General features: G+C 47.1%; 1 protein-coding gene across 1 annotated transcript in view; it reads right to left on the reverse strand.

The window, feature by feature from the left end:
* Positions 1-2,458: 2,458 nt before the first annotated feature.
* The window catches only part of LOC118376788 (junctophilin-1-like), a 119,951-nt gene continuing 105,943 nt past the window's right edge, over positions 2,459-16,466 (reverse strand). Inside the window, exons 4-7 of the mRNA XM_052484150.1 lie at positions 11,633-11,893; positions 11,058-11,485; positions 7,459-7,555; positions 2,459-7,304 (exon numbers count right to left, since the gene is read on the reverse strand). Coding sequence (XP_052340110.1) covers positions 7,475-7,555; positions 11,058-11,485; positions 11,633-11,893 — 770 coding nt within the window. The 3' untranslated portion in view covers positions 2,459-7,304; positions 7,459-7,474. The remainder of the gene's footprint in view (positions 7,305-7,458; positions 7,556-11,057; positions 11,486-11,632; positions 11,894-16,466) is intronic.

Genomic DNA, 16,466 nt, shown 5'->3' on the forward strand with positions numbered 1-16,466 from the left:
GAATGGTCAATTCCATTTCTGATCACTTCATATTTCCTAAAAAACAACAAACTATTATTTATCTTTATGGGGAAGTCCCAATATTTTTGAAATGCCAGTGAGGTTGAAAGCAGGGAAACACTACCAAAACACAGACATACATAATGATCTGTAAACACACCTACAGGGAGGTAATGTACATGTCCAACAACATACTGCACGTCACGTAGACAGTGTTTCCATTCAGGGGACGAAGACATGGGCGGAATACAGTAGGGGTGAGTCAACATGTCAATAAGTCCTTAAAGGGACAGTCCGCATTTCAAATAATCACACCCACCCCGCCACTGATTTGGTAAACAGTTGAGGTATGGGGCTGGAGAAATGCAACTGTTCTCTAGGAATCAATAGGTATGTATCATACATTTAACTGTAAATAAAATGGATGTAGCAATTGCAGATTGCCCCTTCAATACGAATACTGCTTTACATTTACTATTTAAGGTTAAGACTGTCAAAATCCAGAGCTCTCTGCAAATTGGTGATACACCTTTATGACAAGAATGCAGCCATTGCATCTAAATCTTGTTGGGAGGGGGAACGTTGAGACAGGATTACAGTACCCTACTTACCCTATCCTAGGTATTCCTTGAAGAGGTGGGGTTTCAGGTGTTGGGCTCCAAGGACCGGAAGGTGGAGTGATTGACTCCGCTGTCCTGGCGTTGTGAGGGACTGGAGTCCTGGGTTGGGCTGAGCAGGAACAGTTTTGACTGGGCTGAGCGGGAACTGTACTGGTCAGTGGTAGGGAGGCGAGCAGGCCAGATGAAACATCTGTAAAAAATGTGCAAACCCCAGGAAGTGCCCTTGTTGTGGGTGTAGGGCCAGGCCACTCTGACAGCCATGACCTTGGCTGAGGTCCATACTTAACTGTCCCTGTGCACAGCTATAACCGTAGGAACAACACTGAGCAGCATGGAACTCACATATCCAGCCTTAACAAAAGCCAGTGGAGAGAGCGGAGGAGCGGGGTGACAGAGAACTTGGGAAGGTTGAACACCAGACGGGCTGTGGTTCTGGATGAGTTGTAGGGGTTTAATGGCACAGGCAGTGGAGCCCAGCCAACAGCGAGTCTGCAGTAATCAAGACGGAGATGACAAGTGCCTGGATTAGGACCTGCGCCGCTTCCTGTGTGAGGCAGGGTTTCTGCGGATGTTGTAGAGCATGAACCTCACAGGACGGGACACCGACTAGATGTTAGTGGAGAACAGCAGGGTGTTGTTAGGATCACGCCAAAATTCTTAGCGCTCTGGGAGGAGTGACACAATGGAGTTGTCAGTGATGGCGAGATCATCCGGGCAGTCCTCCATACTGTAACTACTACCTATATATACATACTGTAACTATTACCTATAGATACAGTATCTTCTACCTATAGATACTGTATCTACTACCTATAGATACATACTGTAACTACTTCCTACTGGCTATAGATACATACTGTATCTTCTACCTATAGATACTGTATCTACTACCTATAGATACATAATCTAATCCAAGACACATTCTAATGCCTCCGATGTCTAATCCCAGACACATTCTAATGCCTCCGATGTCTAATCCCAGAAACATTCTAATGCCTCCGATGTCTAATCCCAGACACATACTAATGCCTCCGATGTCTAATCCCAGACACATTCTAATGCCTCCGATGTCTAATCCCAGACACATTCTAATGCCTCCGATGTCTAATCCCAGACACATTCTAATGCCTCCGATGTCTAATCCAAGACACATTCTAATGCCTCCGATGTCTAATCCAAGACACATTCTAATGCCTCCTATGTCTAATCCAAGACACATTCTAATGCCTCCGATGTCTAATCCAAGACACATTCTAATGCCTCCGATGTCTAATCCAAGACACATTCTAATGCCTCCGATGTCTAATCCAAGACACATTCTAATGCCTCCGATGTCTAATCCCAGACACATTCTAATGCCTCCGATGTCTAATCCAAGACACATTCTAATGCCTCCGATGTCTAATCCAAGACACATTCTAATGCCTCCTATGTCTAATCCAAGACACATTCTAATGCCTCCGATGTCTAATCCAAGACACATTCTAATGCCTCCTATGTCTAATCCAAGACACATTCTAATGCCTCTGATGTCTAATCCCAGACACATTCTAATGCCTCCTATGTCTAATCCAAGACACATTCTAATGCCTCCTATGTCTAATCCAAGACACATTGTAATGCTTCCTATGTCTAATCCAAGACACATTCTAATGCTTCCTATGTCTAATCCAAGACACATTGTAATGCTTCCTATGTCTAATCCAAGACACATTCTAATGCCTCCGATGTCTAATCCCAGACACATTCTAATGCCTCCGATGTCTAATCCCAGACACATTCTAATGCACAGGAGTAAGGAAGAGACAAAGACACAATCAAATAGAGATGGGACAGTGTACAAGGCATAACTTCTTTATTGTTATACACAGAAAATACACATCTCCAAAATACTGCACAAACCAGTGAGGTTGACACCATACTTTGAGAAGTCTCACACAGTTCCTCATTATTTGGTAAAAACAGTCAAAACAAGGGTAATCTGCATTTTACATCACCCCCCCACCCCAAATAATACATCAACTCCCACAACCCATTTAAAAATAATGATTTTTTTGTGTCAAATGTTACCGTATGTGCATTACATTACCCATTACAAACATGTTATTATCCATTGTCAAAATACAGCTGTGCAAATTGTTAGAAAAAAATACCAATTTATACCATTTTCTGGATTATACTCTGTAGAAATCTTTACAAATAGTATATATTCTCTATATATAAAGGTTTACAATATGCAATGTTGGTTTAAAAAAAAAATAGCCCAAGTACTGCCTGTTTTAACTCCTAGTAGAACATGGATCCAATGAGAAGGCCTGTTAACTGCAGAACATCCAATGAGAAGGCCTGTTAACTGCAGTACATCCAATGAGAAGGCCTGTTAACTGCAGTACATCCAATGAGAAGGCCTGTTAACTGCAGTACATCCAATGAGAAGGCCTGTTAACTGCAGTACATCCAATGAGAAGGCCTGTTAACTGCAGTACATCCAATGAGAAGGCCTGTTAACTGCAGTACATCCAATGAGAAGGCCTGTTAACTGCAGTACATCCAATGAGAAGGCCTGTTAACTGCAGTACATCCAATGAGAAGGCCTGTTATTGTCAGGTAAGTATTTATCAAACTGCAGTACATTGCTGTGGTTCATACAAGAATGGGACAGACTCAACACAATGTAAAGTTGCCTTGTTTTACGGTTAGAAAAGGTTTAATCTTTTCTTTGCTTTAAATCGTCCTCTATTGTGGTGGATTGTACTTGACATGAACACTGTCGGACCAATCAGAATCCACAGACCAGTCAATGTGAAACGAGGCTTGGAGTACTGCACTTCATATTGGCTTTTGTATCAAGTGTTTCATCAATAGGCCATGCAAACTAGTAGGATCCTAAAAATTAAATTGCAAAAAAAAAAAAAAAAATAATAATCTTGCCACTTTTCATTCCCTTTTTCACAAAGACCAGAATATTCCAAACAATAACATGTCTGATGAACGAATAAATAAATCATCTTTGAAATGGATAACAGCACATGTTATTTATATCACATACTGCATTTGTTTGTTTTTTTATTGTATTTTATTCAAATAAAATCATGCTGTTCCTGCAACAGAGACTAACACTTACAGTGTAGTGTCACGTTTAATAAATATATTTTTTTAAAGGCATCACTCCTGACCACATAACCCACATTACCCCCTGAAATCAACCTGAATAAATTTTAAACCAACTTTCTTCTTAGAATCAATAATCAATTCTAGTTATAAGAATCAACAGAATCTAGTTCTGAGAATCAATAGAATCAATTCTAGTTATAAAAATCAACAGAATCAATTCTAGAATCAATTCTAGTGCTGAGAATCAATAGAATAATTTCTAGTTATAAAAATCAACAGAATCAATTCTAGAATCAATATAATCAATTCTAGTTATAAGAATCAACAGAATCAATTCTAGAATCAATTCTGGTACTGAGAATCAATCCAGGACGTTCACTCTCATCAGTCTCACTGACATGCAAGAGGACTTTAGTCCCTTATCACAATAACAACAGGGTTTTATTGGACTAAACTCAGCCAACTGCTTTACTTCCTCTTTACAACTAAGTGGTTTTAACATTGAAAGCAGAGAAGAAGAATCTAAGTAAATCCCATACACAATTGTCTGATATTAACAGTTAATCTTTTGGATTCAAAAAATGACATAATTTCTAAGACTTTTCATCCTTCAGTCATATAGAGCTAAGGCTGGCTACAGTGTGTCTTCCTTCCTCAAATCCTACTGTTAATCTTCCTGCCCCATCTATTCAGGTCATCTTTCCTGTTGTATGATAAAATAACAGAAGCAGATGTTTTAAAACCGTTAAAATCCTCAATAGACTAGACCCTCTGTTGTCAAAATATATAATCCGTCTTTTAAAAAAATAAATCATATTGCACATTTAATAAAATCAGGATATAATTTTCTCATTATGAAGGAATAAAATCGTTACGATGTTCATTCATGATACCAAAATAAAAAGACTCTTGTCAAAGACGATCAGTAGTAGGTCACTTTGTTTTGTTAACTACACGTCTACGACTGCAGGTAGCCAACAAAAACACCTGAAACGAAGGCCTAGACTCAATCAGGTGTTAACCGGCGAGAGCCGACGCCCACATAGCTGATGTTTTGGCGGGGTCAGGGGTGGAACTGTGTTGGAGCCGTCAAATCGGTGAACAGCTGCTCTTGATAATTGTCATGAAGCCATACCCATTTCCACTGATGTTAGAAGTTCAGAGGGAGAAAGTGTGGCTAGATAGAAATAATGACGCTCAAATTGAAAAATCATTAAACTAAATAATGAGGGTTTCTATCATCCTAACAGAGGTGTAGATTACATCTCATATTCCAGTGTTTGAACTTACAGACGAGGCTGCATGGGATTTCTGTTAATGCGACTCTGTGCAGCCAATGGCAATGTCCGCTTTAGGTATAATGCCGGGAGCCACTTGTGGATTTGACAGCTCTAATGCAGTTCCACCCCAGACCCCGTCAAAACAAACGCAGACGTTAGCAAAAGCGGATCTAATTCAAGCCCTAAAGCCATAACAAAAAACCACAATGTCATCAAAACATTACCATGTCCTGGGAGTGTGTCAAAGCCTAGAGGGAGCTGAGATTGATGGTAATTGGTTAACAGAGTAAGACTGACGGCTAATGTACAGTACATCTGCTTTCCTGCAGCAAGGGCTGGTTATAACCTCTGATCACTAGAACCTTATAACCCCAGAACACTAAATCCTTAGAACCGTAGAACATCAGAACACTAGAACCTTAGAGCACTAGAAACTCAGAGCACTAGAACCTCAGAGCACTAGAACCTTTGAGGACTAGATCCTTAGAGGACTCGATCCTTAGAGCACTAGAACCTTAGAACCTCGGAACACTAGTGCACTAGAACCTTAGAACACCAGCACCTTAGAACACCAGAACCTTAAAACCTCAGGACACTAGACCCTTAGGACACTAGAAACTTAGGCCACTAGAACCTTAGGACACTAGAACCTTAGGCCACTAGAACCTTAGAGCACTAGAACTTTAGAGCACTAGAACCGTAGAGCACTAGATCCTTAGAACCTCAGAACTCAGAATGTGGGAACATTGGAACGTGCACCTCTCTGCAACAGTCCTCTGGACTCGCTGTGCTCACTTCTCCCTATCAAAACGTCAGAGGGTCAAACAGTAAGGCAGCTGTTAGCTTCTGTCAACTAAAAGCACTTCTCCACACTGGCCCAGTTAAAGTCAGTCCATCCCTCTGTGTCCCTGGTAGGACAGACAGAAGGACAGACAGAAACAAGACAGAAGAACAGACAGAAGGACAGGACAGAATCAGAGGACAGAAGTACAGACAGAAACAGGACAGAAGTACAGACAGATGGACAGACAGAAGGATAGACAGAAGGACAGGACAGAAGGACAGGACAGAAGGACAGGACAGAAGGACAGGACAGAAGAACAGACAGAAGGACAGGACAGAAGTACAGACAGATGGACAGACAGAAGGATAGACAGAAGGACAGGACAGAAGGACAGGACAGAAGGACAGGACAGAAGGACAGGACAGAAGGACAGACAGAAGGACAGGACAGAAGTACAGACAGAAGGACAGGACAGAAGTACAGACAGATGGACAGACAGAAGGATAGACAGAAGGACAGGACAGAAGGACAGGACAGAAGGACAGACAGAAGGACAGGACAGAAGTACAGACAGAAGGACAGGACAGAAGTACAGACAGATGGACAGACAGAAGGACAGGACAGAAGGACAAACAGAAACAGGACAGAGGATAGACAGAAGGACAGACAGAAACAGGACAGAGGACAGACAGAAACAGGACAGAAGGACAGACAGAAACAGGACAGAGGACAGACAGAAGGACAGACAGAAACAGGACAGAGGACAGACAGAAACAGGACAGAGGATAGACAGAAGGACAGACAAAAGGACAGACAGAAACAGGACAGAAGGACAGACAGAAACAGGACAGAAGGAGTGTCCATGCACGAGCAGAGCATAGAGCTCACTGCTTGGGTCAGCAGACGTGTGTTTCAATTACTTAATTTTGTCCTGTGTGTGTGTGTGTGAGTGTGTGTGTGTGTGTGTGTGTGTGTGTGTGTGTGTGTGTGTGTGTGTGTGTGTGTGTGTGTGTGTGTGTGTGTGTGTGTGTGTGTGTGTGTGTGTGTGTGTGTGTGTGTGTGGTGTGTGTGTGTGTGTGTGTGTTTGGTGTGTGTGTGTGTGTGTTTGTGGTGTGTGTGTGTGTGTGGTGTGTGTGTGTGTGTGTGTGTGGTGTGTGTGTGTGTGTGTGGTGTGTGTGGTGTGTGTGTGTGTGTGTGTGTGTGTGTGTGTGTGTGTGTGTGTGTGTGTGTGGTGTGTGTGTGGTGTGTGTGTGTGTGTTTACATTTTCTGTTGTAGTGTTTTTACTATCTCCCTCAAACATGTCAGTTTGTTCTTCCACAGGCTCCAGAGGAGAGTATTATGATCAGGCAGGGCTGTGGACGACCCAGGACAGGCTGCGGGTCCTTCTCTCCTGCCTCTCCTATGTCACACAGCTGTTTCCCAAGCTCCTGCGGCCTCACCCCGACTGCCGCCATTTAGAATTTTGACGGGCCGGCAACGCAACTGCACCGGTTGCCATGGCATCACTGAGGGGGTCAAACACAGTTGAGATGGGGTATCATTGATTAGTTATTAACTGATTGGACTGTAAAACACACAGAAGGTTATCATCAGGCTCTTTAGGGAAGTAACAAACACCTTGTATGGTCATTTAGATTTTTAGAAAAACTAGGAGGTTACCTGAGAAACAGGACCGTCATGTCAGGAAGTGAACAAATATGATCGCTAGGCCGATATTCAACAGCATCACCATAGCAACCAGGATAGAGTTAGGAGCCTGCAAGACAATGTAAAGGAGAGTTAGGAGAGAGAGAACACTCAACTGACACATCCCAGAATTATGTAAATCATCTCTTTACAGTCGGGACTTTAACAGGAATAATTGTTCACTACCGATAGCTATATAAATAACAATAATTTCAATGCAGCCTTATGTCTAACTATCGCAACATAGTCAGTGATGGAGACAGGATGTTGTTTACTGAGGTAACTATAGGGTAGCTTGGTGATTAGGTAGGGGTAACTATGGGGTAGCTTGGTGATCAGCAAGGGGTAGCTTGGTGATTAGGTAGGGGTAGCTTGGTGATTAGGGGTAACTATAGGGTAGCTTGGTGATCAGCAAGGGGTAGCTTGGTTATTAGGTAGGGGTAGCTTGGTGATTAGGGGTAACTATAGGGTAGCTTGGTGATTAGGGGTAACTATAGGGTAGCTTGGTGATCAGCAAGGGGTAGCTTGGTTATTAGGTAGGGGTAGCTTGGTGATTAGGGGTAACTATAGGGTAGCTTGGTGATTAGGTAGGGGTAACTATGGGGTAGCTTGGTTATTAGGTAGGGGTAGCTTGGTGATTAGGGGTAACTATAGGGTAGCTTGGTGATTAGGTAAGGGTAACTATGGGGTAGCTTGGTGATCAGCAAGGGGTAGCTTGGTGATTTGGTAGGGGTAACTATGGGGTAGCTTGGTGATTAGGTAGGGGTAACTATGGGGTAGCTTGGTTATTAGGTAGGGGTAGCTTGGTGATTAGGGGTAACTATAGGGTAGCTTGGTGATTAGGTAAGGGTAGCTATGGGGTAGCTCGGTGATTAGGTTGGGGTAGCTATGGGTTGGGGTAGGTAGGGGTAACTATAGGGTAGCTTGGTGATTAGGCAAGGGTAGCTATGGGGTAGCTCGGTGATTAGATTGGGGTAGCTATGGGGTAGCATGGTGACTAGGTAGGGGTAACTATGGGGTAGCTTGGTGATTAGGTAGGGGTAGCTTGGTGATTAGGTAGGGATAGCTATGGGGTAGCTCGGTGACTAGGTAGGGGTAACTATGGGGTAGCTTGGTGATTAGGTAGGGGTAACTATGGGGTAGCTTGGTGATTAGGTAGGGGTAACTATGGAGTAGCTTGGTGATTAGGTAGGGGTAGCTATGGGGTAGCTTGGTGATTAGGTAGGGGTAGCTATGGGGTAGCATGGTGATTAGGTAGGGGTAGCTATGGGGTAGCATGGTGATTAGGTAGGGGTAGCTATGGGGTAGCATGGTGATTAGGTAGGGGTAGCTATGGGGTAGCTTGGTGATTAGGTAGGGGTAGCTATGGGGTAGCATGGTGATTAGGTAGGGGTAGCTATGGGGTAGCATGGTGATTAGGTAGGGGTAGCTATGGGGTAGCTTGGTGATTAGGTAGGGGTAGCTATGGGGTAGCATGGTGATTAGGTAGGGGTAGCTATGGGGTAGCTATGGGGGGTAGCTATGGGGTAGCATGGTGATTAGGTAGGGGTAGCTATGGGGTAGCATGGTGATTAGGTAGGGGTAGGGGGTAGCTATGGGGATAGGTAGGGGTAGCTATGGGGTAGCATGGTGATTAGGTAGGGTGATTAGGTAGGGGTAGCTAGGGGTAGCATGGGGGTAGCATGGTGATTAGGTAGGGGTAGCTATGGGGTAGCATGGTGATTAGGTAGGGGTAGCTATGGGGTAGCTTGGTGATTAGGTAGGGGTAGCTATGGGGTAGCATGGTGATTAGGTAGGGTAGCTACTGGTAGGTAGCTTGGTGATTAGGTAGGGGTAACTATGGGGTAGCATGGTGATTAGGTAGGGGTAGGGGTAGGGGTAACTATGGGGTAGCTTGGTGATTAGGTAGGGGTAACTATGGGGTAGCTTGGTGATTAGGTAGGGGTAGCTATGGGGTAACTATGGGTGATTAGGTAGGGGTAGCTATGGGGTAGCTATGGTGATTAGGTAGGGGTAGCTATGGGGTAGCTTGGTGATTAGGTAGCTATGGGGTAGCATGGTGATTAGGTAGGGGTAGCTATGGGGTAGCATGGTGATTAGGTAGGGGTAGCTATGGGGGATAGCATGGGGTGATTAGGGGTAACTATGGGGTAGCTTGGTGATTAGGGGGGTAGCTTGGTGATTAGGTAGGGGTAGCTATGGGGTAGCATGGTGATTAGGTAGGGGTAACTATGGGTAGCTTGGTGATTAGGTAGGGGTAGCTATGGGGTAGCTTGGTGATTAGGGGGGTAGCTATGGGGTATGGTGATTAGGTAGGGGTAGCTATGGGGTAGCATGGTGATTAGCAGCTATGGGGTAGCATGGTGATTAGGTAGGGGTAGCTATGGGGTAGCTTGGTGATTAGGTAGGGGTAGCTATGGGGTAGCATGGTGATTAGGTAGGGGTAGCTATGGGGTAGCATGGTGATTAGGTAGGGGTAGCTATGGGGTAGCTGGTGATTAGGTAGGGGTAGCTATGGGGTAGCATGGTGATTAGGTAGGGGTAGCTATGGGGTAGCATGGTGATTAGGTAGGGGTAGCTATGGGGTAGCATGGTGATTAGGTAGGGGTAGCTATGGGGTAGCATGGTGATTAGGTAGGGGTAGCTATGGGGTAGCATGGTGATTAGGTGGGGTCCTCTCCCTGGTAGCATGGTGATTAGGATCTAGGGGTCTATGTAAGGGTAGCATGGTGATTAGGTAGGGGTAGCTATGGGATAGCTTGGTGATTAGGTAGGGGTAGCTATGGGGTAGCATGGTGATTAGGTAGGGGTCTATGGGGTAGCATGGTGATTAGGTAGGGGTAGCTATGGGGTAGCATGGTGATTAGGTATTATGGGGTAGCTTGGTGATTAGGTCCCCCTAGCTATGGGGTAGCTGGTGATTCATTATGGGGTCTGGTGATTAGGTAGGGGTAGCTATGGGGTAGCATGGTGATTAGGTAGGGGTAGCTATGGGGTAGCATGGTGATTAGGTAGGGGTAGCTATGGGGTAGCATGGTGATTAGGTAGGGGTAGCTATGGGGTAGCTTGGTGATTAGGTAGGGGTAGCTATGGGGTAGCATGGTGATTAGGTAGGGGTAGCTATGGGGTAGCTATTGCCTTTCCACCTTTCTCTCTCTCCTCTGCTGGGGCCGTATGTATCAAGCGTCTAGGATCAGTCCCCCCCTCCTCTCCCTGTAATCTGATTCATTATGATCTAGGATCAGGTCCTCCTCTCCATGTAATCTGATTCATTATGATCTAGGATCAGGTCCTCCTCTCTCAATGTAATCTGATTCATTATGATCTAGGATCAGGTCCTCCTCTCTCCATGTAATCTGATTCATTATGATCTAGGATCAGGTCTACCCTCTCCATGTAATCTGAGTCATTATGATCTAGGATCAGGTCCCCCCCTCTCCATGTAATCTGAGTCATTATGATCTAGGATCAGGTCCTCCTCTCCATGTAATTTGATTCATTATGATCTAAAAGGCTGATCTAAAAGGCTGATCTTAGATCAGCTCTCCCACTATGAGACGCTGTATACTTACATGCTCTTCCTCCTTCCCCTCAGCCATCTCCATACTGGCCTTCTTGGTCTCTGCCAGGCTCTTTGGTTTTAGCGAATCCTGCTTCCTGAGTTTGTACGGTTCGCTGGTGGGAGTCGGCTTGGGGGTTGGCGGGGCCATCTGTGCCAGGGTCAGTTGACTGGGCTCCTCGTCCTCCTCAGGCTCAGGTTCCAGGGGCAGGGGTCCCCTGGAGGGGGCTTTGACGTAGTAGCTATGGTACTGGGAGTGGAGTTGTCCCACTCCATTAACAGGACCCACCACCGTCTGCGGAGCAGCAGCCTGGGGAGGTGGTACGTTGGTGGGGCCGGGCTCCGGGGCCTTCGGGGGTTTGGCTGGAGCCTCCTCGTATCTAATCTGGGAAGAGGGAGCAGCAGCCTGGGGAGGTGGTACGTTGGTGGGGCACCCGGGGCCTCCTGGAGCCTCCTTATCTAATCTGGGAAGAGGGAGGCTCCTTTTACTCTTTCTGCTCCACTCCTCCTTGCTTAACTTAAGGCCCGGCTTCTCCTCCTTGCTGGCCTTGCGACTGTGTGATGATTCGTCCTTGCTGGCCTTGCGACTGTGTGATGATTCGTCCTTGCTGGCCTTGCGACTGTGTGATGATTCGTCCTTGCTGGCCTTGCGACTGTGTGATGATTCGTCCTTGCTGGCCTTGCAGGAGGCGGAGGTGGAGACGCTGTTGCTGTGCGGTCTCTTCTTGCTGTGGGGCGATGGGGGAGGGGTGGGCCCGGGGGTCTGGGCGGTGCTGGTGGGGTTGTCCTCCTTCTTCTCTTCAGCAGGATCTACTGCCTCCAAGAACGCCTGCTTGATATAGTCAGGACCTAAAGGGGAGACAGACAGAGACACAACTCATGTTGATTCAATTAACACACTCTTACATGCAATATGAAACCACCATGTGTATAAAATATTAGAGGGTGTCGTGGGATGCAGTAACAGTGACCCCGTTACAATTAACACGTATGAAACTTTGATTTGATTTGATCAATCATTCATCTGGTGGTGGTGAAAACAACACACAGATACATAGCTATAGACACGCACACACACACACACACACACACGCTCCTGTCTAGATTAGTAGAACAGAGCTCAGCTATCTGCTATCCACTGCTCCTGTCTAGATTAGTAGAACAGAGCTCAGCTATCTGCTATCCACTGCTCCTGTCTAGATTAGTAGAACAGAGCTCAGCTATCTGCTATCCACTGCTCCTGTCTAGATTAGTAGAACAGAGCTCAGCTATCTGCTATCCACTGCTCCTGTCTAGATTAGTAGAACAGAGCTCAGCTATCTGCTATCCATTGCTCCTGTCTAGATTAGTAGAACAGAGCTCAGCTATCTGCTATCCACTGCTCCTGTCTATCAGAGCACTGCTATCCACTGCTCCTGTCTAGATTAGTAGAACAGAGCTCAGCTATCTGCTATCTATTGCTCCTGTCTAGATTAGTAGAACAGAGCTCAGCTATCTGCTATCCACTGCTCCTGTCTAGATTAATAGAACAGAGCTCAGCTATTTGCTATCCACTGCTCCTGTCTAAAATAGTAGAACAGAGCTCAGCTATCTGCTATCCATTGCTCCTGTCTAGATTAGTAGAACAGATCTCAGCTATCTGCTATCCACTGCTCCTGTCTAGATTAATAGAAGAGAGCTCAGCTATCTGCTATCCATTGCTCCTGTCTAGATTAGTAGAACAGAGCTCTGCTATCTGCTATCCACTGCTCCTGTCTAAATTAGTAGAACAGAGCTCAGCTATCTGCTATCCACTGCTCCTGTCTAGATTAGTAGAACAGAGCTCAGCTATCTGCTATCCACTGCTCCTGTCTAGATTAATAGAACAGAGCTCAGCTATCTGCTATCCACTGCTCCTGTCTAGATTAGTAGAACAGAGCTCAGCTATCTGCTATCCATTGCTCCTGTCTAGATTAGTAGAACAGAGCTCAGCTATCTGCTATCCACTGCTCCTGTCTAAATTAGTAGAACAGAGCTCAGCTGTCTGCTATCCACTGCTCCTGTCTAGATTAATAGAACAGAGCTCAGCTATCTGCTATCCATTGCTCCTGTCTAGATTAGTAGAACAGAGCTCAGCTATCTGCTATCCACTGCTCCTGTCTAGATTAGTAGAACAGAGCTCAGCTATCTGCTATCCACTGCTCCTGTCTAGATTAGTAGAACAGAGCTCAGCTATCTGCTATCCACTGCTCCTGTCTAGTTTAGTAGAACAGAGCTCAGCTATCTGCTATCCACTGCTCCTGTCTAGATTAGTAGAACAGAGCTCAGCTATCTGCTATCCACTGCTCCTGTCTAAATTAGTAGAACAGAGCTCAGCTATCTGCTATCCATTGCTCCTGTCTAGATTAGTAGAACAGAGCTCAGCTATCTGCTATCCACTGCTCCTGTCTAAATTAGTAGAACAGAGCTCAGCTATCTGCTATCCACTGCTCCTGTCTAGTTTAGTAGAACAGAGCTCAGCTATCTGCTATCCACTGCTCCTGTCTAGATTAGTAGAACAGAGCTCAGCTATCTGCTATCCACTGCTCCTGTCTAGTTTAGTAGAACAGAGCTCAGCTATCTGCTATCCACTGCTCCTGTCTAGATTAGTAGAACAGAGCTCAGCTATCTGCTATCCACTGCTCCTGTCTAGTTTAGTAGAACAGAGCTCAGCTATCTGCTATCCACTGCTCCTGTCTAGATTAGAAGAACAGAGCTCAGCTATCTGCTATCCACTGCTCCTGTCTAGTTTAGTAGAATAGAGCTCAGCTATCTGCTATCCACTGCTCATGTCTCGATTAATAGAACAGAGCTCAGCTATCTGCTATCCACTGCTCCTGTCTAGATTAGTAGAACAGAGCTCAGCTATCTGCTATCCACTGCTCCTGTCTAGTTTAGTAGAACAGAGCTCAGCTATCTGCTATCCACTGCTCCTGTCTAGTTTAGTAGAACAGAGCTCAGCTATCTGCTATCCACTGCTCCTGTCTAGATTAGTAGAACAGAGCTCAGCTATCTGCTATCCACTGCTCCTGTCTAGTTTAGTAGAACAGAGCTCAGCTATCTGCTATCCACTGCTCCTGTCTAGTTTAGTAGAACATAGCTCAGCTATCTGCTATCCACTGCTCCTGTCTAGTTTAGTAGAACAGAGCTCAGCTATCTGCTATCCACTGCTCCTGTCTAGTTTAGTAGAACAGAGCTCAGCTATCTGCTATCCACTGCTCCTGTCTAGTTTAGTAGAACAGAGCTCAGCTATCTGCTATCCACTGCTCCTGTCTAGTTTAGTAGAACAGAGCTCAGCTATCTGCTATCCACTGCTCCTGTCTAGTTTAGTAGAACAGAGCTCAGCTATCTGCTATCCACTGCGCCTGTCTAGTTTTGTAGAACAGAGCTCAGCTATCTACTATCCACTGCTGTTTAATTTGTCTGGAATGGACAACTAAGAATTATCATCTTGACAATGTAGACTCAACATTATAATGAAGGTATGTATTTCTATCAACAAGTTATCATAGTCATCATCATATCATATCATATCATACTGTACACCACCCTTAACTACAACCCTTAACTATCACCCTTAACCATTGTGCCAGCACTACATCAGATCTCCAGTGCACCTCCACAGTTCAGTATGTCCTGTGTCTCCTTCCCGCACTCGCTCTGAGATGCGTGTCACCAGCCCGGTACCACCAGTGCCGGCACCACGCACCAGGTATCCAGTGCGCTGCCACTGTCCAGAGCTTCCGGCGACAGTCCCCAGTCCGGGGCCTCCAGCAACGTTCCCCAGTCCGGGGCCTCCAGCAACGGTCCCCAGTCCGGGGCCTCCAGCAACGGTCCCCAGTCCGGGGCCTCCAGCAACGGTTCCCAGTCCGGGGCCTCCAGCGACGGTCCCCAGTTCGGGGCCTCCAGCAACGGTTCCCAGTCCGGGGCCTCCAGCAACGGTCCCCAGTTCAGGGCCTCCAGCAACGGTCCCCAGTTCGGGGCCTCCAGCAACGGTCCCCAGTTCGGGGCCTCCAGCAACGGTCCCCAGTCCGGGGCCTCCAGCAACGCCGGCGACAGTCCCCAGTCGTTGGGGCCTCCAGCAACGGTCCCCAGTCCGGGGCCTCCAGCAACGGTCCCCAGTCGTTGGGGCCTCCAGCAACGGTCCCCAGTCCGGGGCCTCCAGCAACGGTCCCCAGTCGCTGGGGCTTCCAGCAACGGTCCCCAGTCCGGGGCCTCCAGCAACGGTCCCCAGTCCGGGGCCTCCAGCAACGGTCCCCAGTTCGGGGCCTCCAGCAACGCCGGCGACAGTCCCCAGTCCTTGGGGCCTCCAGCAACGGTCCCCAGTCCGGGGCCTCCAGCAACGCCGGCGACAGTCCCCAGTCGTTGGGGCCTCCAGCAACGCCGGCGACAGTCCCCAGTCGTTGGGGCCTCCAGCAACGGTCCCCAGTCCGGGGCCTCCAGCAACGGTCCCCAGTCCGGGGCCTCCAGCAACGGTCCCCAGTCCGGGGCCTCCAGCAACGGTCCCCAGTCCGGGGCCTCCAGCAACGGTCCCCAGTCCGGGGCCTCCAGCAACGGTCCCCAGTCCGGGGCCTCCAGCAACGGTCCCCAGTTCGGGGCCTCCAGCAACGGTCCCCAGTCCGGGGCCTCCAGCAACGGTCCCCAGTCCGGGGCCTCCAGCAACGGTCCCCAGTTCGGGGCCTCCAGCAACGGTCCCCAGTCCGGGGCCTCCAGCAACGGTCCCCAGTCCGGGGCCTCCAGCAACGGTCCCCAGTCCGGGGCCTCCAGCAACGGTCCCCAGTCCGGTGCCTCCAGCAACGGTCCCCAGTCCGGGGCCTCCAGCAACGGTCCCCAGTCCGGGGCCTCCAGCAACGGTCCCCAGTTCGGGGTCTCCGTCGATGATCCACGGTTCGGTTCTACAAAGGCGGCGGGATCAGCGTAGGTTTAGGTTTGCGGCCGGGAGTCTGCACCTTTGGGGGGGGGGGGTACTGTCACACCCTGACATGAGATATCTCTGTTTTCTTTATATTTTGGTTAGGTCAGGGTGTGACTAGGGTGGGTACGCTAGTTTTGTATTGTCTAGGGTTTTGTAAGTCGAGGGGTTTTTGTATTTCTATGTTGCCAATGCTGTGCTTTCTGATAACACTGCCAAGGGGTAACATGTATAAATGGAACAATACCAGACTGATAACACTGCCAAGGGGTAACATATATAAATGGAACAATACCAGACTGATAACACTGCCAAGGGGTAACATATATAAATGGAACAATACCAGACTGATAACACTGCAAAGGGGTAACATATATAAACTGAACAATACCAGACTGATAACACTGCCAAGGGGTAACATATATAAACTGAACAATACCAGACTGATAACACTGCAAAGGGGTAACATATATAAACTGAACAATACCAGAC

Source organism: Oncorhynchus keta, chromosome 28 (assembly GCF_023373465.1).
Source record: "Oncorhynchus keta strain PuntledgeMale-10-30-2019 chromosome 28, Oket_V2, whole genome shotgun sequence".
NCBI lineage: Eukaryota > Metazoa > Chordata > Actinopteri > Salmoniformes > Salmonidae > Oncorhynchus > Oncorhynchus keta.